Source organism: Oryx dammah, unplaced genomic scaffold, assembly GCF_014754425.2.
Source record: "Oryx dammah isolate SB20612 unplaced genomic scaffold, SCBI_Odam_1.1 HiC_scaffold_10, whole genome shotgun sequence".
NCBI lineage: Eukaryota > Metazoa > Chordata > Mammalia > Artiodactyla > Bovidae > Oryx > Oryx dammah.
The window spans coordinates 80,305,050-80,332,620 of record NW_024070194.1 but is presented as its reverse complement, the minus strand read 5'-3'; the positions used below and the strand labels follow the sequence as shown (position 1 = coordinate 80,332,620).

General features: G+C 41.4%; 1 protein-coding gene across 7 annotated transcripts in view; it reads left to right on the top strand.

Moving 5' to 3' along the window:
• Positions 1–27,571, top strand: part of PLCB4 (phospholipase C beta 4) — a 478,191-nt gene that overhangs the window by 395,673 nt on the left and 54,947 nt on the right. For all 7 annotated transcript variants that reach the window (XM_040248315.1, XM_040248318.1, XM_040248317.1 and 4 more), the window contains 3 exons: positions 11,222–11,324; positions 13,969–14,133; positions 16,773–16,977. In XM_040248315.1, the coding sequence (XP_040104249.1) occupies positions 11,222–11,324; positions 13,969–14,133; positions 16,773–16,977 (473 nt within the window). The remainder of the gene's footprint in view (positions 1–11,221; positions 11,325–13,968; positions 14,134–16,772; positions 16,978–27,571) is intronic.

The following is a 27,571-nucleotide window of genomic DNA, read 5'->3' as shown; positions in this document are numbered from 1 at the left end:
TCACATCAAACACTTTGTGACCCCATGGACTGCAGCCCACCAGGCTCCTCCATCCATGGGACTTTCCAGTCAAGAGTACTGGAGTGGGGCACCACCTTGATGTGCTCCTTTTCCAATTTGGATCAGTCTGTTGTTCCATGTCCAGTTCTGTTGCTTCCTGACCTACATACAGGTTTCTCAAGAGCAGGTCAGGTGGTCTGGTATTCCCATCTCTTTCAGAATTTTCCACAGTTTATTGTGATCCACACAGTCAAAGGCTTTGGCATAGTCAATAAAGCAGAAATAGATGTTTTTCTGGAACTCTCTTGCCTTTTCAATGATCCAGCAGATGTTGGCAATTTGATCTCTGGTTCCTCTGCCTTTTCTAAAACCAGCTTGAACATCTGGAAATTCACGGTTCACATATTGCTGAAGCCTGGCTTGGAGAATTTTGAGCATTACTTTACTAGCATGTGAGATGAGTGCAACGGTGTGGCAGTTTGAGCATTCTTTGGCATTGCCTTTCTTTGAGATTGGAATGAAAACTGACCTTTTCCAGTCCTGTGGCCACTGCTGAGTTTTCCAAATTTGCTGGCATATTGAGTACAGCACTTTCACAGCATCATTTAGCATTTGAAAGAGCTCCACTGGAATTCCATCACCTCCACTAGCTTTGTTCATAGTGATGCTTTCTAAGGCCCACTTGACTTCACATTCCAGGATGTCTGGCTCTAGGTGAGTGATCACACCATCATGATTATCTTGGTCATGAAGATCTTTTTTGTACAGTTCTTCTGTGTATTCGTGCCACTGCTTCTTAATACCTTCTGCTTCTGTTAGGTCCATACCATTTTTGTCCTTTATTGAGCCCATCTTTGCATGAAATGTTCCCTTGGTATCTCTCATTTTCTTGAAGAGATCTCTAGTCTTTCCCCTTCTGTTGTTTTCCTCTATTTCTTTGCATTAATCGCTGAGGAAGGCTTTCTTATCTCTCCTGCTATTCTTTGGAACTCTGCATTCAGATGCTTATATCTTTCCTTTTCTCCTTTGCTTTTTGCTTCTCTTCTTTTCAGAGCTATTTGTAAGGCCTCCCCAGACAGCCATTTTGCTTTTTTGCATTTCTTTTCCATGGGGATGGTCTTGATCCCTGTCTCCTGTACAATGTCATGAACCTCATTCCTTAGTTCATCAGACACTGTCTATCAGATCTAGTCTCTTAAATCTATTTCTCACTTCCACTGTAAAATCATAAGGGATTTGATTTAGGTCATACCTGAATGGTCTAGTGTTTTTCCCTACTTTTTTCAATTTAAGTCTGAATTTGGCAATAAGAGTTCATGATCTGAGCCACAGTCAGCTCCCAGTCTTGTTTTTGTTAACTGTATAGAGCTTCTCCATCTTTGGCTGCAAAGAATATAATCAATCTGATTTTGGTGTTGACCATTTGGTGATGTCCATGTGTAGAGTCTTCTCTTGTGTTGTTGGAAGAGGGTATTTGCTATGATCAGTGCATTCTCTTGGCAAAACTCTATTAGCCTTTCCCCTGCTTCATTCCATCCTCCAAGGCCAAATTCGCCTGTTACTCCAGGTGTTTCCTGACTTCCTACTTTTGCATTCCAGTCCCCTATAATGAAAAGGAAATCTTTTGGGGGTGTTAGTTCTAAAAGGTCTTGTAGGTCTTTATAGAACTGTTTAACTTCACTTCTTCAGCATTACTGGTCAGGGCATAGACTTGGATTACTGTGATATTGAATCGTTTGCCTTGGAAACGAACAGAGATCATTCTGTCGTTTTTGAGATTGCATCCAAGTACTGCATTTCAGACTCTTTTGTTGACCATGATGGCTACTCCATTTCTTCTAAGGGATTCCTGCCCACAGTAGTAGATATAATGGTCATCTGAGTTAAATTCACCATTCCAATCCATTTTAGTTCACTGATTTCTAGAATATCAATATTCACCCTTGCCATCTCCTGTTTGACCACTTCCAATTTGCCTTGATTCATGGACCTGACATTCCAGGTTCCTATGCTATATTGCTCTTTACAGCATCAGACCTTGCTTCTACCACCAGTCACATCCACAACTGGGTATTGTTTTTGCTTTGGCTCCGTCCCTTCATTCTTTCTGGAGTTACTTCTGCACTGATCTCCAATAGCATCTTGGGCACCTACTGACCTGGGGAGTTCCTCTTTCAGTATCCTATCATTTTGCCTTTTCATACTGTTCCTGTTCATGGGGTTCTCAAGGCAAGAATACTGAAGTGGTTTGCCATTTCCTTCTCCAGTGGACCGCATTCTGTCAGACCTCTCCACCATGACCCTCCTGTCTTGGGTTGCCCCGCAGGCATGGCTTAGTTTCATTGAGTTAGACAAGGCTGTGGTCTGTGTGATCAGATTGACTAGTTTTCTGTGAGTATGGTTTCAGTGTGTCTGCCCTCTGATGCCCTCTCGCAACACCTACCATCTTACTTGGGTTTCTCTTACCTTGGACGTGGGGTTTCTCTTACCCTGGATGTGGGGTATCTCTTCACAGCTGCTCCAGCAAAGCGCAGCCGCTGCTCCTTACCTAGAACAAGGGGTATCTCCTCACAGCCGCCCCTCCTGAACTTGAATGTGGAGTAGCTCCTCTCAGCCCTAGTATTTCAGTTAGGTTTGTGCAAAAGAATTGAAGTTTTGCATTGTTGAACTTTACCATTTGATACTGGATACATTCTTAAATAAATCTGGTTATGTTATGCATCATTAATGCACGTTTCTCATTTAATGTTTTTTTTCCTAATGACTTATTACTGGATTTTATATTTATTTTCGACTATAGAAATGATGTTAGACAAAAAGCAAATTTGAGTGATTTTTTTATTCAATTTCAAAATGTGTCGGAAAGCAGTGGAAACAACTACAACATCAACAATGCATTTGGCCCAGGAACTGCTAACGAACATAGAGTGTGGTGGTGGTTCGGAAGTGTTGCAAAGGAGACAAGAGAGATGAGGAGCATAGTGGCTGGCCGTCAGAAGTTGACAGCAGCCAACTGAGAGCAGTCGTCAAAGCTGATCCTCTTGTAACTACCCAAGAAGTTGGCAGAAGAACTCGTTGTCGACTCTCTGTGGCCATTTGGCATTTGAAGCAAATTGGAAAGGTGATAAAGCTCAATAAGTGGGTACCTCAGGAGCTAACTTAGAGTCAAAAACATCGTTGTTTTGAAGTGTTATCTTCCCTTACTGTACACAGCAACAGTGAACTATTTCTCAATCGGATTGTGACATGCAACGAGAAGTGGATTTTAGATGACAACTGGCGACAGCCAGCTCAGTGGTTGGACGGCGAAGAAGCTCTGAAGACTTGCCAAAGCCAAACTTGCCCCCAAAAAGACCATGGTCACTGTTTGGTGGTCTGCTGATCCACTACAGCTTTCTGAATCCCAGCAAAACCATTACGTCTGAGAAATACGCTCAGCAAATCGATGAGATTTACTGAAAGCTGCAAAGTCTGCAGCCAGCCCTGGTCAACAGAAAGGCCTCAGTTCTCCATGACAATGCCCGACTGCACGTCTCACAACCAACATTTCAAAAGGTGAACGAATTGGGCTACGAAGTCTTGCCTCATCCACCATATTCATTTGACCTCTCGCCAACCAACTACCACTTCTTCAAGCATCTGGACAACTTTTGGCAGGGAAAATCCTTCAACAACCAGCAGGAGGCAGAAAATGCTTTCCAAGAATTTGTCAAATCCTGAAGCATGGTTTTTATGCTATAAGAATAAACAAACTTATTTCTCATTGGCAAAAATGTGTTGATTATAACGGTTCCAACTTTGATTAATAAAGATGTGTTTGAACCTCGTTATAATGATTTAAAATTCATGGTCCAAAACCGTAATTACTTCTGTACCAAGCTACTATCTCTCAATAAAACAGGGGAGAAAAAAGAAATTAAAATTATGGTTCCAACGAAAACAATCCAATACATGTTTAGAGTATTTTTTAAGCTGCCTTGTTATTTAGTGCCAAACATTGAGAACCAGGAGACTGTGTACATAAATTGATGGGTGGGCCCCAGTGGGGGCTGAGGCCCCAGGGGCAGCCATGGTAGAGGGCATAAGAGTCCTTGGCACTAGCCCGACCAGGCCTTCCACAGGCTGATGTTGCCCTGGGCAGGTAGATGAGGCCCTGAATCTCAATTTCCTGCTGATAAAATGAAGCCAGTGATACCCGTCACCCCAGGTTTGCTGTGGCAGCTCAGTGAGTTTGAACTGAGTGTATGCATTTGACGTCCTTTACTAACTGCAAATTTCTGTGGAAAAGGGAAGTTAAAGAAAAGCTACAGCTCACGTGGCTGATGACAGGCAGAGATCACAGACTGTTGAAAAAGCCTCGTTTCACAGCGGTTCTGTGAGGAGCCTGGGGAATGAGGTGGGGTGGGTGGAGCGGTCCTTGTGTCCACACCGGCTGTGCCCCTCCCAGAGCCTTCACCTGGCTCAGAACAGGCTTTTCACCCTCCTCAGGAGTCCAGTGGCTCCTCCTGCCCAGACACGGGGTGGGAATCATTTCTATGAAAAAGGAGCCCCAGTGTTACCGAACCAAACCTGTCCACCTGTCCACACTCAGCAAAGTCCGTCAGTGGTGGGCTGTGCTGAAGGAACTTGCAGCGTTTGTTGTAAGACCCCAGGCAAGAGAATGGGGACTCCTGTTTTAACCCACCCCTCCACCCCCGCCCACCAGACTTCCTGAAGAATTTCAGCAAAGCATTGTTAAAGGCTAGGTGAAGTGGGTAGGGATCTGTCTTACCATGGTTCACATGTTCAGTGTCTCACCTTCTGCACTGTTTATTGCAAAATCCATTCATGAACAAGGATGGTGCTGTGTTAGCCTGGCTTTTCCATTAGTCATGTATGGACGTGAGAGTTGGACCATAAAGAAGGCTGAGTGCTGAAGAATTGATGCTTCGGAACTGTGGTGTTGGAGAAGACTCTTGAGAGGCCCTTGGACTGCAAGGAAATCAAAAGAGTCAAATCCTAAAGGAAACCAATCCTGAATATTCATTAGAAGGACTGATGCTGAAGCTGAAGCTCCAATACTTTGGCCACCTGATATGAAGAACCGACTCATTAGAAAAGACCCTGCTGCTGGGAAAGATTGAAGGCAGGAGGAGAAGGGGATGACAGAGGATGAGGTGGTTGGATGGCATCACCGATGCGATAGACATGAGTTTGAGCAAGCTCTGGGAGTTGGTGAAGGACAGCCTGGCCTGCTGCCGTCCATGGGGTTGCAAAGAGTCAGACATGACTGAGCAACTAAACAACAACAGTGTTAGCCTGGATTCTGTGCCTGTGTGTCCCTTTTTCAGAGGGACTGAAAAATCTGACCATTCCCTGGGGCATCAGGACTACAGGAGGCATGAACAATAAGTCTCCTGTCCCCCTGCCCCTCCCCTTTCCTCCACACCCAGCCTGGAGGCACAGCTCTTGCCCACAGTGCCGAGAGAAGCAGTCTTTCCTGACTGTGCTGTGCTCCTGAGGAGTTGTAGCTGGCAGCAGAGATGGGCCGGCCGTAAAGGACACGCTTCGCGCAGGGGCATCGGAGGTACCCTGGGGCTTTCAGCCCACTGCCTTTGTCTTGCTCCTGCCCACCTGCAGGGAATTTTAAAAAATCCTCGTGGGCTGTGTCTGAGGATTTCTGTAAAGAGATGTTCTGTGTCTTTTAGGCCTATGGTGGCAAACAGTACTTGTAGAAACCCCTGAATCTCACAACAGTAACCAAACATCAGAAACTTACTTGGGACTCCTGTCTGGTCTGTGGGCAGTTTGTTTAGGAGGCCACACCACTGCATCTTCTAAGTGTGATTTTTACCAGGAAGTGAGCAGTAGTTTATTACAGGCTCATTTTTAAAGTTGGAAAAGCAGGAAGTACTTCTATACTTTCTAATAAAACAAAATAGAGCAAACGAATTTCTCAAGTCTTTCCAGGCTTTTGGAGGAAACCCGACAGTTGCTATCAAAGTACTGTGGTATTTTATGATTCAAAGGTACACACTTTTTAAATGACTTTGTCAAGTCAGAATGAATCTTAAGATCCATGGCAACTTTCTGTTAATCAGCGCCATTTTGCTTGCTTGCTGGTAAATAAAATGAGGGCGTGTTGATAGCATCTCAGATGTGATGAAGCAGGCTGAACTTCTTGTTCCACTATCCTTGATTCTGTAACTCCTGTCCTCCACCTGGCTGAAAGCCCTTCTCTCCTGCCCTTGCCTCCAAGGCCTTTGAAGTTCACGGAGAATTCTTACATCAATTCACTGGCTATTGACTTTAGACTTGCCCTATGGCCATCACACAGACCTGGATGCTTGGAACGGGTTCATTTCCCACACCTAAAAACACCAGACAGGCCCAGCTATGTAGTCTGTGGGATCCAAGTGCTCCGTGTTCACAAATCATTAAGGATCGGGAGAGTAGCCGCAGAGCATTAAGCCAAGCAGGAAGCTCTGCGGTGGCACAAGCTCCACCCTCAGAGCCAGGACTCCAGCTTCCGCTTGCGTGTCAGTGCCCAGGGGCCCGTGACCTATGCAACCCCTAAGTCGTGAGTGGCAGTCTCTGCTGCCTTAGGCCCCAAATAGACAGTTGTTCAAGACGAGCTCGCTAAGGGTCAGCCCCAAGCCAGGGATCTGTCAAATTTCTGAAGCTAAATCCAGCCTCTGAATTAGAATTTCAGGTGTGAAGTAGAAAAGACTAGGAAAAAAGCATTGCTTTGCCAAGCAAAGGGGCCACATCAGGCTAATGCCCTCAAAAGTGTGTTGCAACCCAGAGTGGGTATTTAGTAGTTTTTATAGAAATGGTTCAAAGAGGGTATGACCAGCCCACGGGCATTCTTCTGACTGGTTGGTGTTGCTGTAATTGAGAGTCCGCGTCATCAGTCTTCAGGGTCTGCATGCTTGTAGGCAGCTTGCAGTTAATTTCTCCCACCTTGTGTTTCGGTATCTGCAAAACAGCTCAAAAGTATTGTGTTTATCTCTTGAGGGGGAACCAGGGCCTTGCCACAAGGCTTTTCTATTGTTTCTTTTTTTTTTTTTTTTTCTATTGTTTCTTGACTGCTTCTCCCTTATCTCTGCATCCCCTCCCGTCCCTAATAAGGAACTGTTTGAGTCTGCTTATTGGAACCCAGTGCTGCCTCCCTGTGAAATCTAGAATTATCATGCATTTCCTCCCCATGTAGCTGATGTCTGATGCTTCGCCAGACAAAGCTGGTAGGCTTCCTTGGAAAAATATGTGAAGAATTGTATTTACTCATCTACTTGAGCTTTTGCTGTATTATATTTTTCGGTGATTAATGCTGGCTACAAAAAAGGCCCAAATCTAAAACTCTACAAACATAGAAAACAATATGTTCTATGCAGTTAGAGAGCTTTTATGTTAATATTACAGGTTGTATCCTCCTGGAGACAGGTTGAATATTCAAAGTCATCTTTAATATTTGAACAATTTTATAAACTTTCTGTATCCTTGATTTAAAAATCAGTGTGTCATTGCTAAATATGAAATAGATAATCAGTAGGAACCTACTGTATAGCACAGGGAACTCCATTTAATTCTCTGTAGTAACGTATCTGGGAAAAGAATCTGAGAAAAAATATATATAAATACATAACTAAATCACTTTGCTGTACACCTGTAACTAACACAACATAAATCAGCTATATTCTAATATAAAATTTTTTAAATGTTTAAATAAAATAAAAATCAGTATTGTCCTCAGAGGCTCTTTATTGCTGGTTGCATCCAAATGGAATGTGAGTCTATTTATTAACATGTTTTGTTCAGACCTAGAAGATAGCAAAGAATGTCAGCTTTGTCAAAACCAAGAACACGACTGTAAACTTTTTTTAAGGAAAAATATCATGTTTTGGAATTCCCCTTGGTTGCATTTTAAAGAATAGTAATAGATTTAACATCATCTACAGTTGAAACTTATAAAAGTTATACTTTAAGGGGTATGAAAGATTTGGTCCCAAATTATGATTCTTTTACATCTAAAAACAAACCTATGGTTTTGGGGAGAGTGCTTTTATTTTCTGCTCATGTAAAGTGAGAGTCACTCAGTAGTGTCTGACTCTTTGCAACCCCACAAACTATACAGTCCATGGAATTCTCCAGGCCAGAATACTGGAGTGGGTAGCCTTTCCCTTCTCCAGAGGATCTTCCCAACCCAGGAATTTCTCAATCCCGGTCTCCCACATTGTAGGCAGATTCTCTACCAGCTGAGCCACAAGGGAAGCCCAAGAATACTGGAGTGGGTAGTCTATCCCTTCCCCAGGGGATCTTCCCCACCCAAGAGTCCAACCAGCATCTCCCACATTGCAGGCAGATTCTTTACCAACTGAGCTATCAGGAAAGTCGATAGCTCATATTTTTTCTCATATTAGTATGTAATTTTCCTATCTATAATTATTGTCATTTAAAAAAAAATGTTTTGGAGAGATGGAGTTCTTTGACACAGTTTGAGGAAAGTTATGGAAGCCAGCCAGAGTGTGATTCTGTGACCATACCCAATGGGGATAAGGGGCAGACAGTGCTGAGGATCAATTTCAAAACTCCTTAATCATACAAGAAAGAAAACCCATACTCTTCATCTGTCACCTTGTAACATCTCCTGCCCCCATCCCAGCCTTAAGCAACCGCTAATCCACACACTGTCACTACATTTTTGCCTGTTCTGCACATTTCATGTAATGGACTCGTATAATATGTGGCCTTTTTATGGCTGTCTTCAACATTTGCAAGGTTCCCCTATGTTGTACTATGTATCAGTACTTTATTTTCTCTATTTCTGTTACTGAAATAATTTTATTACTTATTATTATTTTGCTGTTGTGTGGATATATCTCATCTTGTACGTCCATTCATCTTTTGCTGGAAATTTGAATTGTCCCATCTTTTGGTTATTATGAATAATGCTACTATGAAGCTTCATGTGCAGGTTTTTGTGTGAGCATATGTTTTCACTTTTCTTGGGTATACACATAAGAGAAGAATCGCTGGGTCGTACAGTAACTCTGTGTAAGTGATGAATTCTAGGCTGTTTTCCATGGTGGCTGCATCATTTTACATTCCCACCAGCAATGTTGAGTGGGGGCTCCAGTTTCTCCATTTTCTCATCCACATCCACATCAATTTTCCTTTTCTTTTTTCCTATTGCCCTCCTAGTGTGTATTCAGTTCATTTCAGTTCAGTTGCTCAGTCGTGTCCAACTCTTGCGACCCCATGGACCGCAGCATGCCAGGCCTCCCTGTCCATCACCAACTCTCAGAGTTTACTGAAACTCTTGTCCATTGAGTTGGTGATGCCATCCAACCATCTCATCCCCCGTCATCCTGTTCTCCTCCTGCCTACTGTATGTAATGGTATCTTATTGTGATGCTGGCTTGAACTTCTCTCATGACAAATGATATTAAGCATCTTTTCAAGTGCTTGCAGGCCATTTGTTTATCTTATTTGGAGAACTGTCTATTCAGATCCTTTACCCGTTTTTTAACTGAGTTATTTGTTCTTCATAGATTTTAGATACAAGTTGCTTATCAGATAAATGATTTGTAAATATTTTCTCCCATTCTATGATTTGTCTTTTCACTTCCTTGATAATGTTCTTTGAGTGCAAAAATATGATGAAGTCAAGTTTATGTATTTTTTTTTCTCACTGCTTATACTTTTGGAGTTATGTCTAAGAATGCATTGTCAAATTCTGACTCACAAAGGTTTACCCATATATTTTCTTCTAAGAGTTTTATAGTTATAGCTTTTTACAATTAGGTCTTTGATCCATTTTGAGTTAATTTTTCTTTATGATATGAAAGAAGGAAGTAATTTTACTCTTTTGCATGTGGCTATTCAGTTGACCTAGCATCATTTGTTTAAAGACTATTCTTTCCCCTACTGAGTAGTCTTGGCATCCTTGTCAAAAATCATTTGCATAGATATGAAATTATTTCTGAACTCCCTGTTCTGTCTCATTAGTTTATATGTTAATCTTTTTTTCCCAGTACCAAGCTGCTTTGGCTACTGTTGCTGTGTAGAGAGTTTTGAAATTAAGGAGTATAAGACCTGCAACTTAGTCCTTTATTAAGATTGTATTGAGAATTCTTGGCCTTGAGTTTCCATGTGAATTTGAGGATCAGCTTGTCAATTTCTGTAAAGAAACCAGATGGGATTTTGGTAGAGATTGTATTGGATCTGTATAGCAATTTGAGAGTAGTGCCATCTTAACAATATTAAGTCTTCTGATCCATAAATACAAGATACCTTTCCATTCATTCAGTTCTTTTAAAATTTTCCTCAGCAATGTTTTGTGATTTTCAAAGTACATGTACTTATTTTGTTAAAGGTATTCCTAAGTATCTTATTCTTTTAGGGGCCATTATAAATGCAATTATTTACTTAATTTTGTTTTTAGATTGTTCATTGCTTGGTGCATATAAATAAAATTGGTTTTTATATGTTGATTTTGTATCCTAGAACTCATTTATTAATTCTAATAGCTTTTTAGTATACTCTGTAGGATTTTCTATAAACAAGATCATGTTGTCTGCAAATAGAAATAGTTTTACTTCTTTCCAATCTAAATACCTTTTATTTCATCTTCTTGCCTAATTATCCTCACTAGAATTAGAGACCTCCAACTGAAAGTACATTTCATTTGATTATGAAAATACATAGCAATCTATAGTAATGTTAGCAGTACATCTGATTCTGACACCAATATAAATCACAGATATTTTTATATCTCATTATAATTGTTAGAGATCTCTCAATATAGTTTTTTGATTATCAGTACTTTGAAGCTATGCTAATTATCAAACTTGCTATTAGATCCCATAATTTAATATATTAATTAAAACAATAAAGACATTTTCCATATTTTGATAGCTATAGCTCATATAATTGGTTTTTCATTGTTATTCTTTGCATTTTATTTTATGCACATAAGAGCATCAAGTTCCAGAGCAGATGATAGTGTCAGGAAATTATAGGTGTCCCGGAGCCTGGATCTAAAGAACATTTCCTCTTCCCTGTTCCTTGTTGGGGTCATCCATAGGACAGAGTGATTCTCTTCAATTCTTGGGATCCTCCACCTAAAAGCCTATTTCTTAAGTTAGAAATGGGGATAAAGATGTATTGAGTGTCTTGATAGTGATTTTCTCAGTCTTTATAAAGAGACTAGTAAACTCCTTCTATGCTTTTGTCCCACCAGGTACCTTCTCAAGCCAGATTTCATGAGACGGCCCGATCGAACGTTTGACCCTTTCTCTGAAACGCCTGTTGATGGAGTTATTGCAGCCACTTGCTCCGTGCAGGTATGTCTCCTGCTTGCTGCAGAACAGTGTAAAAAGAGTGGATCCAGGTGGTCTTGGAAAAGCCTTAAAAAATTGCAATTAAAATATTTAATGTCAAGTGGCAAGATCCACGCATTGCTCTCAACTTTAAATTTTTTTTTCTTGAGATACATTTTTTCTACTAGTGAAATTATTAGCTACTTTTCCTCAAAGATACCAGATCAAAAAAGTACCCAGTGGAGAATGTGGAGCAATGGGAACTCTTGGCCGTTGATGGTGGGAATGCAAAATCGTACAACCACTTGGGAAAACAGTTGGGTGGCTTCTCCCAAAACTCAATGCTCTCTTTACATGTGACCCAGCAGTTATACACCTTTGTATTTACCCAAACAAATTAAAAATTCATGTCCATGTGAAAACTTACACAGGGATGTTTGCAGCAGCTTTATTCATACTTGATAAAATTTTGAAAGTAACCAAGGTGCCACTTAGTGGGTGAATGGATAAAGAAGCAATGAATGGTATGTCCAGACAGTGGAATATTACTTAATTCTAAAAAGAAATGAGCTATCAAGTCATGAAAAGACATGGATGAAACAAATGAACATTCAGTTCAGTTCAGTCGCTCAGTCATGTACGACACTTTACGACCCCGTAAACCGCAGCACACTAGGCCTCCCTGTCCATCACCAACTCCCAGAGCCTACCCAAACTCATGTCCATTGAGTCGGTGATGCCTTCCAACTATCTCATCCTCTGTCGTCCCCTTCTCCTCCCACCTTCAATCTATCCCAGCATCAGAGTCTTTTTCCAATAATGAGTCAGTTCTTCACATCAGGTGGCCAAAGTATTGGAGTTTCAGCTTCAACATCAGTCCTTCAAATGAACGCTCAGGACTGATTTTCTTTAGGATGGACTTGTTGGATCTCCTTGCAGTCCAAAGGACTCTCAAGAGTCTTCTCCAACACCACAGTTCAAAAGCATCAATTCTTCTGCACTCAGCTTTCTTTATAGTCCAACTCTCACATCCATACATGACTGCTGGAAAAACTATAGCCTTGACTAGACAGACCTTTTTTGGCAAAGTAATGTCTCTGCTTTTTAATATGCTATCTAGGTTGGTTATAACTTTTCTTCCAAGGAGTAATTGTCTTTTAATTTCATGGCTGCAGTCACCATCTGCAGTGATTTGGGAACCCAAAAAAATAAAGTCTGCCACTGTTTCCCCATCTATTTGCCATCTATTTGCCATGAAGTGATGCCATGATCTTAGTTTTATGAAAATTTAGTTTTAAGCCAACTTTTCACTCTCCTCTTTCACTTTCATCAAGAGGCTCTTTAGTTCTTTGCTTTCTGCATATCTGAGGTTATTGATATTTCTCCCAGAAATCTCGATTCCAGCTTGTGCTTCATCCATCCAATTAATGAACATTACTAAGTGAAAGAAACTAGTCTGAAAAAGTGACATACTGTTTGATTCCAACTAAATAGAATTCTGGAAAAAGGCAAAACTATAAAGATGGTTAAAAAAAAAAAAAGACCAAGAATTGTGGGGAGGGATTAACAGGCAGAGTACAAAGGATTTTAGGACAATGAAACCATTCTGTATGATTCTATGATAATAGATACACATCATTATATTTACAGTTTTTTCCAAATCCATTAAATGTACACCAGAGTAAACTCTGAATGTAAGCTGTGGCTTTGGGTGATAATGAAGTATCAATATAGGTTCACTGATTATAACAAATATGCTACTGAGATGTGAGGTATCCATAGTGAGGGATATTGTGGATAAGAGGACAGAAGCACTGTATTTTCTTATCAATTTTGCTGTAAACAGAAACTGCTATAAAAAATAAAGCATATTAATGAAAAAATACCTGCCATATGATTACACTGATACAGAATTCTAGAAAATGCAAACTAATGTAAAGTAACAGAAAATAGATCAGTAGTTTCCTCTAGACAGAGAAAAGAAGGGATGGATTACAAAAGGGTACAAAGGAACTTCGGGAATTGATGGAAAATTTTTTTGCCTTAATATTGGTGACAGTTTTATAGATGTGCTCATATGTCAGAAGTGATTTCATTGTACGCTCTAAACATGTACAATTTATTTAATGTCAGTTATATCTGAAAAACCTGTTTCATAATGATTAGCTATTAGATAATGTGAAAAAACTTAATAATTGGCTATAATTATTTGAAAATAGGTGAAAAAAGTCTTTCCATAGCTTTATAATAGATAGAAGAGGTAATATACATGACTCAAATAATACAAAAAATAGTTGTCTGCAGCATCTTAGCCTAAGTGCCCACACATGTGGAATGAAGCAGTCAATACTGCTTTAAAAAATAAAAATAACACTGTCCTCTCTGTCAATTGTCAACATCAGTTTAACATTTTAGCGTTACTTTTCTTCCTTTGTGTCTCTTTGTAAGACTTCTGAAAGAATTCAATAAAATTGAATTTTAGAACTACTAAAGGATCTTAAGGCATATTTGAATTGACCACTTCAGTTTAGTAAGGAGTGAATCCATTATTTCCAGAGATAATCGAATTTCTAAAGGTGAACAGAGGTTCTCTCCCTGCCAGATTATTCTGTTACTGATGATTACACCAGCTTAACTTCTCTTTCTTCCCATTTCTCTTCTGCTCCAGGTCATATCAGGTCAGTTCTTATCAGATAAGAAAATTGGCACATATGTAGAAGTGGATATGTATGGGCTGCCCACGGACACTATCCGAAAGGAGTTCCGCACTCGCATGGTGATGAACAACGGTCTCAATCCAGTTTACAATGAAGAGTCATTTGTGTTCCGGAAGGTAGAGTGTTCTCAATGTGTCAGACTTGCTCTGCTAAGTCAGGGTCCACGTGCTAGTGGAGAGATGCTACGTGATCTGCAGACAGCCACTTAACCCCGGATGTCTTCCACCAGCGCAGGTGTTCCGCAGCTGCCACATGGTGATTGTTTCTGTGTGGCCCTGTCCTCTTGGCTCTCCTTCCGCCCAGGAGGAGCCCACCTTCCGCACGCAGTGCCCAAGCTCTGGGTTCACAGTGTTCTCAGAGGGAGCCCTGCAAGCAGACACTGTCGCATGTGGGAGAGCTCCTCCCTGCCCTGGCAGCTAGTCTCTTGCAATATTCCTTTGGCCAAGAGGGTGGGTAGGGTGTTGCACCAACGAATGTCCTTCAGTGGGTCAGTTGGTATTGTCCTGTGCCTCCAGAAAGTGTGATCCTGTGTATAAGATGTATAGGTTCTGTGTATAATATGTTATTTTTGTTTTTTGGTTTTTATCTTCATATTATACTTTGATCCTATGGGCTTCCCCAGTGACTCAGTGGTAAAGAATCTGCCTGCAATGCAGCAGACACAGGTTCAATCCCTGGGTCAGGAAGATCCCCTGGAGGAGGATATTGCAACCCCTTCCAATATTCTTGCCAGGAAAATGCCATGGACAGAGGAGCCTGCTGACCTATAGTCCATAGGGTCACAAAGAGTCAACCATGACTTGAAGTGACTGAGCACACAGACAGACCAGTCATTCTCTATAATGATTCAGGTTTTAATCTTGTAACCATTTTCTCTCATTTGTTTCTCTTTCATCAAGCGAAGATGTATTGAAAAATCCATGCCCTGGCAGTACTATCTCAAAAATGCCTATTTCTCTCTCACTTGTTCTGTTATCATGACCAGAGTGCTTTCTTGCTTCTTCTTTGGCACAGGTTTTCCAAGTGTCTCTATTCCGTTTGTGTCTTACAACACAGATAATCACCTTTTTATCTTAATGAAAATATGAATTATCAGCCTCAGAGCTGGCTGACCAGTTTGCAGAAAGCATATTACAGAAGATAAGTATAGTTCAATGAATCAAGCCATTTTGAGATGTAGGCTTTTCCGATTATGTGAATCCCATCATCCATGCAACACCCTCTCCCTACCTTTTCACCTTTTCTTCTACAATCAGAGTGTAGCATGAGTTGCATACAGCTGTGATGTCTCTTTTCTTTCTTCCTGGGTTTTTCAGTTTGTTACAGCTGAATCTGTTGTCACTGTGGCCAGTGTTTTGTGCCAAAAAAATAATCCCTACATACATTTCTGGAAATTCAGAAAGTTGATTTCAGGCTCTGTTTTTGATGCATAGGGAAATAAACTTGCTTTTTACACGCAATATTACTGGCCCCGGAAACAAGATGCCAATTTTGGATCCTTTCCTGCTCTTCTGAAGTGACATTGCCTTTCATTGATACCAAGTGCTTTAACTTTATTTTCTTTTTTGCTGTTACTGTGTTTCTTCTTTGCATGAATCTCACAGTGTAAGCCCCATTCACCAAATGAGGAACAACACGGTGACTAAAGTTGGTTTCACCTTTTCATCTTCATGAACTGGAACTAAATTATAACCTCTAGGCATAAATAAGCAGCCAACTCATTGCCTAGCTTTAGACATAGTGCTCAAGTCAACTAAGGTATCTTAGCTGCTCATAGCCAATAAATAGAAATTCTTGATTAAAAACAGATTTTCTCCTGTCATGTTGCTTTTTTATGTCTAAGCAGAGTCTCTGCCGTCTGAGGTCAGATGCTGTGTCTATGTATTCAGTTTGGGGATGGCAAGAGTAGATGTGTTGTGCTGTGCGTGCTCAGCTGCTCAGTCATGGCTCACTCTTTGTGACCCCATGGTCTGTAGCCTGCTGGGCTCCTCTGTCCATGGAATTTTCCAGGCAAGAATACTGGAGCAGGTTGCCATTTCCTTCTCCAGGGGATCTTTCTGACCCAAGGATCAAACCCACGTCTCTTGAATCTCCTGCGCTGACAGGCAGATTCTTTACCACTATGCCACCTGGGAAGACTCGATGTCTTGGATATATGTTAATGTTTCTAGCTGCTTCATCTTTATTTAATATCCCAAAATGTGTTAAAAACTGAGGAGTGCAAAGAAAAATAATCCAAATTTATATATAAACTGTCTTTTATACATGAGGCATTTCTTCAGAGATCCACAAACAGAGCTCAATGTCAGAAGCAGCCCAGTAATAGACAGATCAAAGGATTTGAAATCAGGTGGCCCAGGATCCAGACCCAGCTGTCACTGGCCATCTTTGACATAAAGGGAAGTCACTTTTCCTCTCCAGGTTTCTTGTTGCTCACCTATTACGTAGGTGGGAATGGGGAACGATGGCAAGGGTTGGATTAGCCATCTTTTATATCCATTCATTACATCGACAATTTTCAGGGACTGATTTCCAGGAAACCGGCTCCTGTTGTCTTTCTCAATGCTGTGGGCACTGTAACTTACACGGTATGTGTTAGGAATGTGAATTGACCATCAGCTTGTTTGCACCAGGAAGGAACCTTTCTGAGCAGCATGGGTGTGGTCCAGGTCCCCGGCGTTGTGATTTTGGGAGCTTGTCCCGCAGATCCACTGAGACAAAGACCCACAAAGACAAGTGTCGTTTGTCTTTGCAGGTGATCCTCCCCGACCTGGCTGTCTTGAGGATCGCCGTGTATGACGACAACAACAAGCTGATCGGCCAGAGGATTCTGCCCCTGGACGGCCTCCAAGCAGGCTATCGACACATATCCCTCCGGAATGAGGGAAATAAACCTTTATCGCTGCCAACCATTTTCTGCAACATTGTCCTAAAAACATATGTGCCTGATGGATTCGGAGGTAAGTCAGACTTTTAGGTATTGAATGTTTTTGTGTATATGTTTTTTTTCCCTAAATTTCAAGATTATAAGCTATTTCACCAATGGTTAAAAAAAAAAAGTCTGTTCCCACCAATGCTGCCAACCCTGTCTGCTTAAAGAAATCAGGCATAAATAGTTGCCTTGGGTTTCCTAGCAGGAAATGAAAAGGCAAGTCCCACGTCCAAGGTAAGTGAAACCCAGGTAAGATGGTAGGTGCTGCAGGAGGGCATCAGAGGGCAGACACACTGAAACCATAATCACAGAAAACTAGTCAATCTATTCACACTAGGACCACAGCCTTGTCTAACTCAATGAAACTAAGACATGCCCGTGGGGCCACCCAAGACGAGCGGGTCATGGTGGAGAGGTCTGACAGAGCGTGGTCCACTGGAGAAGGGAATGGCAAGCCACTTCAGTATTCTTGCCTTGAGAACCCCATGAACAGTATGAAAAGACAAAATGATAGGATACTGAAAGAGGAACTCCCCAGGTCAGTAGGTGCCCAAGATGCTACTGGAGATCAGTGAAGAAATAACTCCAGAAAGAATGAAGGGATGGAGCCAAAGCAAAAACAATACACAGCTGTGGATGTGACTGGTGATAGAAGCAAGATCCAATGCTGTAAAGAGCAATATTGCATAGGAAACTGGAATGTCAGGTCCATGAATCAAGGCAAATTGGAAGTGGTCAAACAGGAGATGGCAAGAGTGAACATCAACATTCTAGGAATCAGTGAACTAAAATGGACTGGAATGGGTGAATTTAACTCAGATGACCATTATATGTACTACTGTGGGCAGGAATCCCTTAGAAGAAATGGAGTAGCCATCATGGTCAACAAGAAAGTCTGAAATTCAGTACTTGGATGCAATCTCAAAAACAACAGAATAATCACTGTTCGTTTCCAAGGCACCATTCAATATTACAGTAATCCAAGGCTATGCCCCAACCAGTAATGCTGAAGAAGCTGAAGTTGAACGGTTCTATAAAGACCAACAAAACCTTTTAGAACTAACACCCAAAACAGATGTCCTTTTCATTATAGGGGACTGGAATGGAAAAGTAGGAAGTCAAGAAACACCTGGAGTAACAGGCAAATTTGGCCTTGGAATATGGAATAAAGTAGGGCAAAGACTAATAGAGTTTTGCCAAGAAAATGCACTGGTCATACCAAACACCCTCTTCCAACAACACAAGAGAAGACTCTACACATGGACATCACCAGATGGTCAACACCGAAATCAGATGGATTATATTCTTTGCAGCCAAAGATGGAGAAGCTCTATACAGTCAACAAAAACAAGACCAGCAGCTGACTGTGGCTCAAATCATGAACTCCTTATTACCAAATTCAGACTTAAATTGAAGAAAGTAGGGAAACCACTATACCATTCAGGTATGACCTAAATCAAATCCCTTATGATTATGCAGTGGAAGTGAGAAATAGATATAAGGGTTTAGATCTGATAGATAGAGTGCCTGATGAACTATGGAATGAGGTTTGTGACACTGTACAGGAGACAGGGATCGAGACCATCCCCATGGAAAAGAAATGCAAAAAAAGCAAAATGGCTGTCTGGGGAGGCCTTACAAATAGCTGTGAAAAGAAGAGAAGCAAAAGGCAAAGGAGAAAAGGAAAGATATAAGCATCTGAATGCAGAGTTCCAAAGAATAGCAAGAAGAGATAAGAAAGCCTTCTTCAGCGATCAATGCAAAGAAATAGAGGAAAACAACAGAAGGGAAAGACTAGAGATCTCTTCAAGAAAATGAGAGATACCAAGGGAACATTTCATGCAAAGATGGGCTCAATAAAGGACAGAAATGGTATGGACCTAACAGAAGCAGAAGACATTAAGAAGAGGTGGCAAGAATACACAGAAGAACTGGACAAAAAAGATCTTCATGACCAAGATAAGCACGATGGTGTGATCACTCACCTAGAGCCAGACATCCTGGAATGTGAAGTCAAGTGGGCCTTAGAAAGCATCACTGTGAACAAAGCTAGTGGAGGTGATGGAATTCCAGTGGAGCTCTTTCAAATCCTGAAAGATGATGCTGTGAAAGTGCTGCTCTCAATATGCCAGCAAATTTGGAAAACTCAGAAGTGGCCCCAGGATGGGAAAAGGCCAGTTTTAATTCCAATCCCAAAGAAAGGTAATGCCAAAGAATGCTCCAACTACTGCACAATTGTACTCATCTCACATGCTAGTAAAGTAATGCTCAAAATTCTCCAAGCCAGGCTTCAGCAATACGTGAACCGTGAACTCCCTGATATTCAAGCTGGTTTTAGAAAAGGCAGAAGAACCAGCCATCAAATTGCCAATATCCACTGGATCATGGAAAAAGGAAGAGAGTTCCAGAAAAACATCTATTTCTGCTTTCTTGACTATGCCAAAGCCTTTGACTGTGTGGGGCACAATAAACTGTGGAAAATTCTTCAAGAGATGCAAATACCAGACCACCTGACCTGCATCTTGAGAAACCTATATGCAGGTCAAGAAGCAGAAGTTAGAACTGGACATGGAACAAGAGACTGGTTCCACACAGGAAAAGGAGTACACGAAGGCTGTATATTGTCACCCTGCTTATTTAACTTCTATGCAGAGTACATCATGAGAAATGCTGGGCTGGAAGAAGCACAAGCTGGAATCAAGATTGCCAGGAGAAATATCAATCACCTCAGATATGCAGATGACACCACCCTTATGGCAGAAGGTGAAGAGGAACTAAAAAGCCTCTTGTTGAAAGTGAAACAGGAGAGTGAAAAAGTTGGCTTAAAGCTCAACATTCAGAAAACAAAGATCATGGCATCTGGTCCCATTACTTCATGGGAAATAGATGGGGAAACAGTGGAAACAGTGTTAGACTTTATTTTGGGGGCTCCAAAATCACTGCAGATTGTGATTGCAGCCATGAAATTAAAAGACGCTTACTCCTTGGAAGGAAAGTTATGACCAACCTAGATAGCATATTCAAAAGCAGAGACATCACTTTGCCGACTAAGGTCCATCTAGTCAAGGCTATGGTTTTTCCTGTGGTCATGTATGGATGTGAGATTTGGACTGTGAAGAAAGCTGAGCGCCAAAGAATTGATGCTTTTGAACTGTGTTGTTGGAGAAAACTCTTGAGAAGAGTCCCTTGGACTGCAAGGAGATCCAACCAGTCCATTCTGAAGATCAGCCCTGGGATTTCTTTGGAAGGAATGATGCTAAAGCTGAAATTCCAGTACTTTGGCCACCTCATGCGAAGAGTTGACTCATTGGAAAAGACCCTGCTGCTGGTAGGGATTGGGGGCAGGAGGAGAAGGGGACAACAGAGGATGAGATGGCTGGATGGCATCACTGACTCGATGGCCATGAGTCTGAGTGAACTCCAGGAGTTGGTGATGGACAGGGAGGTCTGGCATGCTGCGATTCATGGGGTCGGAAAGAGTTGGACACGACTGAGCGACTGAACTGAACTGAGATTATCTTTAAAATTCTTCATTTAAAAATGCTGTCAGTTTACATGTTTTCAATTTTCACATATATGTTTGTGAAGAATGCGTTTTTACCATCATTCAACGGAGGAAAGGTGTGAATAATGCAGAGCCATAGACGTCAGTTGGTTTCACTAAAAGGTTTAAATTGAACTCCATTATCAACATTCCTGGACTTTCCCCCAAAATCTCCAGGGGAGTTCAATTTCACAAAAAATTCCCAGTCATCAGGCCATAGAAGACCGCCTTTGGTTACACCAAAGACATCAATGAAATTGAAAGTGAAAATCACTCAGTAATATCTGACTCTTTGTGACCCCATGGACTTCTCCATGTGACCCCATGGACCCCATGGAATTCTCCAGGCCAGAATACTGGAGTGGGTAGCCTTTCCCTTCTCGAGCAGATCTTCCCAAGCCAGGGATCAAAGCCAGGTCTCCCACATTGCAGGCAGATTTTTTACCAGCTGAGACACCAGGGAAGCCTAAGAATACTGGAGTGGGTAGCCTGTCCCTTCTCCAGCAAATCTTTCCAACCCAGGAATTGAACAGGGATATCCTGCATTACAGGCGGATTCCTTACCAACTGAGCTATCGGGGAAGCCCAAAGTCATCAATGGGAGGAATCAAAGTTGGACAAAGTCTTAAAGTGAAAGTGAAGGTTGCTCGGTCATGTCTGATTCTTCGCGATCCCATGGATGGTAGTCTATGGAATTCTCCAGGCAAGAATACTGGAGTGGGTAGCCTTTCCCTTCTCCAGGGGATCTTCCCAACCCAGAGATCAAACCAGGTCTCCCACATTGCAGGCTGATTGTTCACCAGCTGAGCCACCAGGGAAGCCCAAGAATACTGGAGTGCTTTAAGATCCCTTCTCCAGCAGATCTTCCCAACCCAGGGACTGAACCCAGGTCTCCCACATGGCAAGCGGATTCTTTACCAGCTGAGCTCTCAGGGAAGCCCCAAGTCATAGGATTCTGGTAAACCCACATATTAACTTTTTATAACCCCCAACTGAGCCAAGAACATTAAAGGTAAACAAAGATCCTCTATATTCTCAAGAGTTCATTGAATCATAAAAAAACAATAGTACAGCAAAGTACATCAAATTAACAAGGATTCAAGTCCTGACTCTCCACTGCTAGCCAGGTTACCTGGAGATAGTGTTACCGCCTATCAGCAAACCCCCCCCCCCCGCCCATCTTCTGGCCTGTAGAGGTGCTGATGTTGTTTCCCTCACAGCCTCCGGTGATGTGTGCTTACCATCACAGTGTATGACACAGCAGGGCACGCCTGCCATGTGCGTACACAGGAGTGTGTGGCCCCAGACGCAGCTCGGTTTCTATGCTATTCTAGTTTGAGGAGCTTTGGGTGATTTTGTTTTGTGTTTTTATTAATGCAGTCTTCTCTGGAGGACAGAGTTTCTGCAACTAATACTCAACATTAACAACCCAGTTGTGGGTTCCAAAAGTAAAGTCGGCCATGAGGATTTTTCAATTGCAAAATTGAGAGTAAAGATTGCTTCCTCTTTCCCTTTGTTTTTTCTTAAAAAAAGAAGCCTATTACAGGTCACAACACAGAGTAACAATTATGAGCACGTGGCAGACGCTGGGATGGGGTGCTGTGGGCCGGGTGAGCAGGGCAGAAAAGAGACATAGGACCTGTATGGGTGCTCAGGAGCACGTGATGGCCACGGGGCATCAGCAGATGGATTCAGTCTTGTTCCACATATTTGCACTTAGAAAGCAGTGGTGCATAATACCTAGTGCATTTTAAAGATAGTTATATAAATAAATGTATTGGAAGACAAAGGTTTTGCCTTTATACGTGTTACTTTTCAAATGAAACTCTGACTCATTCTAGGGAAATGGGCTATTCGAATAGAAAAGGGAAAGATACAGTTTTTAGAGCTCCTGCTTTGTGCCAAGCGCTTTACAAAAATGGGGTCCAGAAATGTGAAATTGTTTAGAGTAGATGTGAGCATATGCAGGTGTATGCTGAAGGAATATCTGTGTTTATCATGTAGTTTTATGGCTAGTGTCAATATTTATAAGTATTGATTGACATCTTTAAAAATAGTCTTGTAACTATTCTTTCCTAAGTTATCATTGTAGCATTTCTCTCAAAAGCAATTGAAATTTCTGTATGACATTATCTTTGATGGGATTCTGCAGTTGATGTCTTAGCCCCAGATTTGATGTTCAAAGACTGTTTATTCAGAATTCTCTGGCCATTTCTCACATATGTGAAGAAACCAAAGACAGACATTCTGAGGGTTTATTTAAGGAACTTACCTGAAAATAACAAAATAAGAATATGAGAACTTTTTCCAAATTTCCAGTCTTCTTGACAAGCCTCTTGATTCCCGCAGTGTGTTTATATTTCATGTGCTTACCTAACCTCCCACATTCATGTCTGAACATTAATGTGCTGAACCAGCACACCAGGTGATCAATAGACCCCCTGTTCACTAGAACATTTACAGTCTTTGTTGATTCTATAGGAAAAAGTTCAAAATGAAATTCTGCACCATTGCACTTCAGCAGTTTCTGGGGGAAAAAAAGAAAGTGGTCGATAAACATCTCCAGATTTTTATGTAGCTAAAGAAAGAAAATATGGATGCTTTCATTTATTCTACTAATATGTTTAGTAGGTTTTACTCTGTAAAAAGCAAAGTAGCTACATATCAGAAAAAAATTTTGATGACATAAAAATTTTAAAAGGGTCATTCATCCAATGCCCAGAATGAACTCTGTTACCATATGGGTCTCTACTCCCTATCTCATTATTCTCTTTACTTTTTAATAAAATTGGATCTTACTGTGGTGTCCCATTTACATTCATATTTCAGAGGCAATTCTTTTCATAATTTTTAGAGTATTTTTTCCCATTTCTTGACATTTTTATTGTGTGCTTGAGATTCCATTTTATGTATGCTATAATTTATCATGTTGTTGATGTATTGAAGTTAATTCTACTTTTCTTTCTTATGAACAGGATTGCATCTAAGAACCCTAAATGTAAAGCTTTGGGAATATTAGTGATTATTTCCTACAGATGAATTCTTTCAAGTGGATTTGTTGCATCAAGAAGTGTTCAGTTCAGTTCAGTTCAGTCTCTCAGTTGTGTCTGACTCTTTGCGACCCCATGAATCGCAGCACACCAGGCCTCCCTGTCCATCACCAACTCCTGGAGTTCACTCAGACTCACGGACATCGAGTCAGTGATGCCATCCAGCCATCTCATCCTCTTTTGTCCCCATCTCCTCCAGCCCCCAATCCCTCCCAGCATCAGGGTCTTTTCCAATGAGTCAACTCTTCGCATGAGGTAGCCAAAGTACTGGAGTTTCAGCTTTAGCATCATTCCTTCCAAAGAGATCCCAGGGCTAATCTCCTTCAGAATGGACTGGTTGGATCTCCTTGCAGTCCAAGGGACTCTCCAGAGTCTTCTCCAGCACCACAGTTCAAATGCATCAATTCTTCAGCACTCAGCCTTCACAGTCCAACTCTCACATCCATACATGACCACTGGAAAAACCATAGCTTTGATTAGATGGACTTTAGTTGGCAAAGTAATGTCTCTGCTTTTGAATATGCTATCTAGGTTGGTCATAACTTTTCTTCCAAGGAGTAAGCGTCTTTTAATTTCATGGCTGCACTCATCTGCATATGTATTTCAAGGTCTAGATTGTTGTTTTTCAGGCACTAAATTGTGATGACTCTTTGTGACCCTTTGGGTTGTAGCATGCCAGGCTCCTCTGTCCTCCACCATCTCCCAGAGTTTGTTCAAATGCATGTCAGTGACGTTATCTACCATCTCATCCTCTGCCACCTGCTTCTCCTGTTGCCTTCAATCTTGCCCAGTGTCAGGGACTTTCCCAGTGAGTCAGCTCTATGCATCAGGTGGCCAAAGAGCTGGAGCATCACCTTTAGCATCAGTCCTTCCAATGAATACTCAGAGTTGATTTCCTTTAGGATTGACTGGTTTGATCTCCTTGCAGTCCAAGGGACTCTTAAGAATCATCTCCAGCACCACAATTCGAAACCATCAGTTCTTTGGTGTTCAGCCTTTATAGTCTAACTCATATCCATACATGTCTGCTGGTAAAACAATACTTTGATTATATGGACCTTTGTCAGCAAAGTGATATCTGCTTTTTAATACTCTGTCCAGGTTTGTCATAACTTCCCTTGCAAGGAACAAGCAAGCATCTTTTAATTTCATGGCTACAGTCACTGTCTACAGTAATTTTGGAGCTCAAGAAAATAAAATCTGTCGCTGTTTCCACTTTTTCCCCATCTATTTGCCATGAAGTGATGGGACTGGATGCCATGATCTTACTTTTTTGAATGCTGAGTTTTAAGCCAGCTTTATTCCCCACTTCTTTCCCCCTCATCAAGAGGCTCTTTAGTTCCTTTACTTTCTGCCATTAGAATGGTATTATCTGCATATCTGAGGTTGTTGATATGGCTCTTGGCAGTCTTGATTCCAGTTTGTGATTCATCCAGCCTGGCATTTTGTATGATGTACTCTGCATGGAAATTAAGCAGGGTAACAATATATAGCCTTGTCATACTCCTTTCCCAATTTTGAACTAGTCCATTATTCCATGTCTGGTTCTAACTGTTGTGTCTTTACCTGCATACACGTTTCTCAGAAGACAAGTAATGTGGTCTAGTATTCCCATCTCTTTAAACATTTTCCACAGTTTGTTGTAATCCACACAGTCAAAGGCTTTACTGTAGTCAATGAAGTGGAAGTAGACATTTTTTCTGGAATTCCTTTGCTTTCTCTGTGATCCCGTGAATGTTGGCAATTTGTATCTCTGGTTCTTCTCTTCTAAACTGTACATCTAGAAGTTCTCGGTTAACGTACTGTTGAAGCCTAGCTTGAAGGATTTTGAGCATAGTATGAGCAAGTGAAATGAGTGCAATTGTCCAGTAGTTTGAGCATTCTTTAGCATTACCCTTCTTTGTGATTGGAATGAAAACTGACCTTTTCCAGTCCTTTGGCCTCTGCTGAGTTCTCCAAATAACCTGACATACTGAGTACAGGACTTTAATAGCATCATCTTTTAGGATTTGAAATAGCTCAGCTGGAATTCCATCACCCCCACTAGCTTTGTTCATATTATTAGTAATGCTTCCTAAGACTCACTGGACTTCACACTCCAGGATGTCTGGCTCTAGGTGAGTGATCACACTATCGTGGTTATTTAGGTCAGTAAGACTTACTTTGTATTGTCCTTCTGTGTATTCTTGCCACCTTTTCTTAATCTCTTCTGCTTCTGTTAGGTCCTTACCATTTCTGTCCTTTATTGTCCCCATCCTTGCATGAAATATTCCCTTGGTATCTCTAATTTTCTTGAAGAGATCTCTAGTCTTTCCCATTCTTTCTTTACATTGTTCACTTTAAAATACTTTCTTATCTCTCCTTGCTATTTTCTGAAACTCTGCATTCAGATGGATATATCTTCTTCCCCTTTCTCCCTTCCCTTTTGCTTCTCTTCTTTCTCAGCTATTTGTAAAGCCTCCTCAGACAACCACTTTGCCTTCTTTCATTTCTTATTCCTGGGGATGGTTTTGGTCACCACATCCTGTAGAATGTTACAAGCCTTGACTCATAGTTCTTCAGGCACTCTGTCTACCAAATCTAATCCCCTGAATCCATTCATTATCTCCACTGTATACGGGATTTGATTTAGGTCATACCTGAGTGGCCAAGTGGTTTTCCCTACTTTCTTCAAATTAAGCTTGAATTTTGCAATAAGGTGCGCATGATCTGAGACACAGTCAGCTCCAGATCTTGTTTTTACTGTATGTATAGAGCTTCTCCATCTTTGGCTGCAAAGAACATAGTCAATCGGATTTTAGTACTAAAGTGACCATCTGGTGATGTCCATGTGTAGAGTCATCTCTTGTGTTGTTGGAAAAGGTTGTTTGCTATGACCAGCATGTTCTCTTGACAAAACTCTGTTAGCCTTTGCCCTGCTTCATTCTGTACTCCAAGGGCAAACTTGCCTGTTCCTCTGGGTATCTCTTGACTTCCTACTTTTGCATTCCAGTCCCCTATGATGAAAAGGACATCTTTTTGGGGTGTTAATTCTAGAAGGTGTGTAGGTCTTTATAGAACCAGTCAACCTCAGCTTCTTCAGCATCAGTGGTGGGAGCATAGACTTGGATTACTGTGATGTTGAATGGTTTGCCCGGAAAGGAGATCATTCTGTCATTTTTGAGACTGCACCCAAGTACTGCATTTCAGACTCTTTAGTTGACTATGGTGGCTACTCCGTTTCCTCTAAGGAATTCTTGCCCACAGTAGTAGATATAATGGTCATCTGAATTAAATTCACCCATTCCAGTAGTAGGTATAATGGTCCGCTGAATTAAATTCACCCATTCCAATTGATTTGAGTTTACCAAGTCCTTAAGATATCAGTGTTCAGTCTTGCCATGTCCTGCTTCAGTTCAGTTCAGTCTCTCAGCTGTGTCTGACTCTTTGCGACCCCATGAATCGCAGCACGCCTGCGATAAATTGTACAAGTCCTGCTTGACCGTGTGCAATTTACTAACATTCCAGGTTCCTATGCAATATTGTTTTTCACAGCTTCAGACTTGACTTTCATTACCAGCCGCATCCACAACTGAGCATCATTTCCACTTTGGCCCAGGCACTTCATTCTTTCTGGAGCTACTAGCAGCAGCCCTCTGCTCTTCCCCAGTAGCATACTGGGCACCTTCTGACATGGGGACCTCATCTTCCAGTATCCTGTCTTTTTGCCATTGTGTACTGCTCATGGAGTTCTCATGGCAAAAAGTCTAGAGTGGTTTGCCATTTCCTCCTCCAGTGGACCACAGTTTGTCAGAACTCTTCACCATGACCCATCCAGCACGGGTGCCCCTGCGTGACTTGGCTCATAGCTTCCTTGAGCTATGCAAGTCCCTTTGCCACACCAGGCTGTGACCCATGAAGGGAATGGAAATGGCCCTAAACGCCAAAATAGCTGGTATTTTTTAAAAAATACAAATGAGACTTGCGTTAAGACCAGAAGAAAGGAGCAAGTGAGAAAAGGCAGATTGATTTATTTTTAAAAAGAAAGG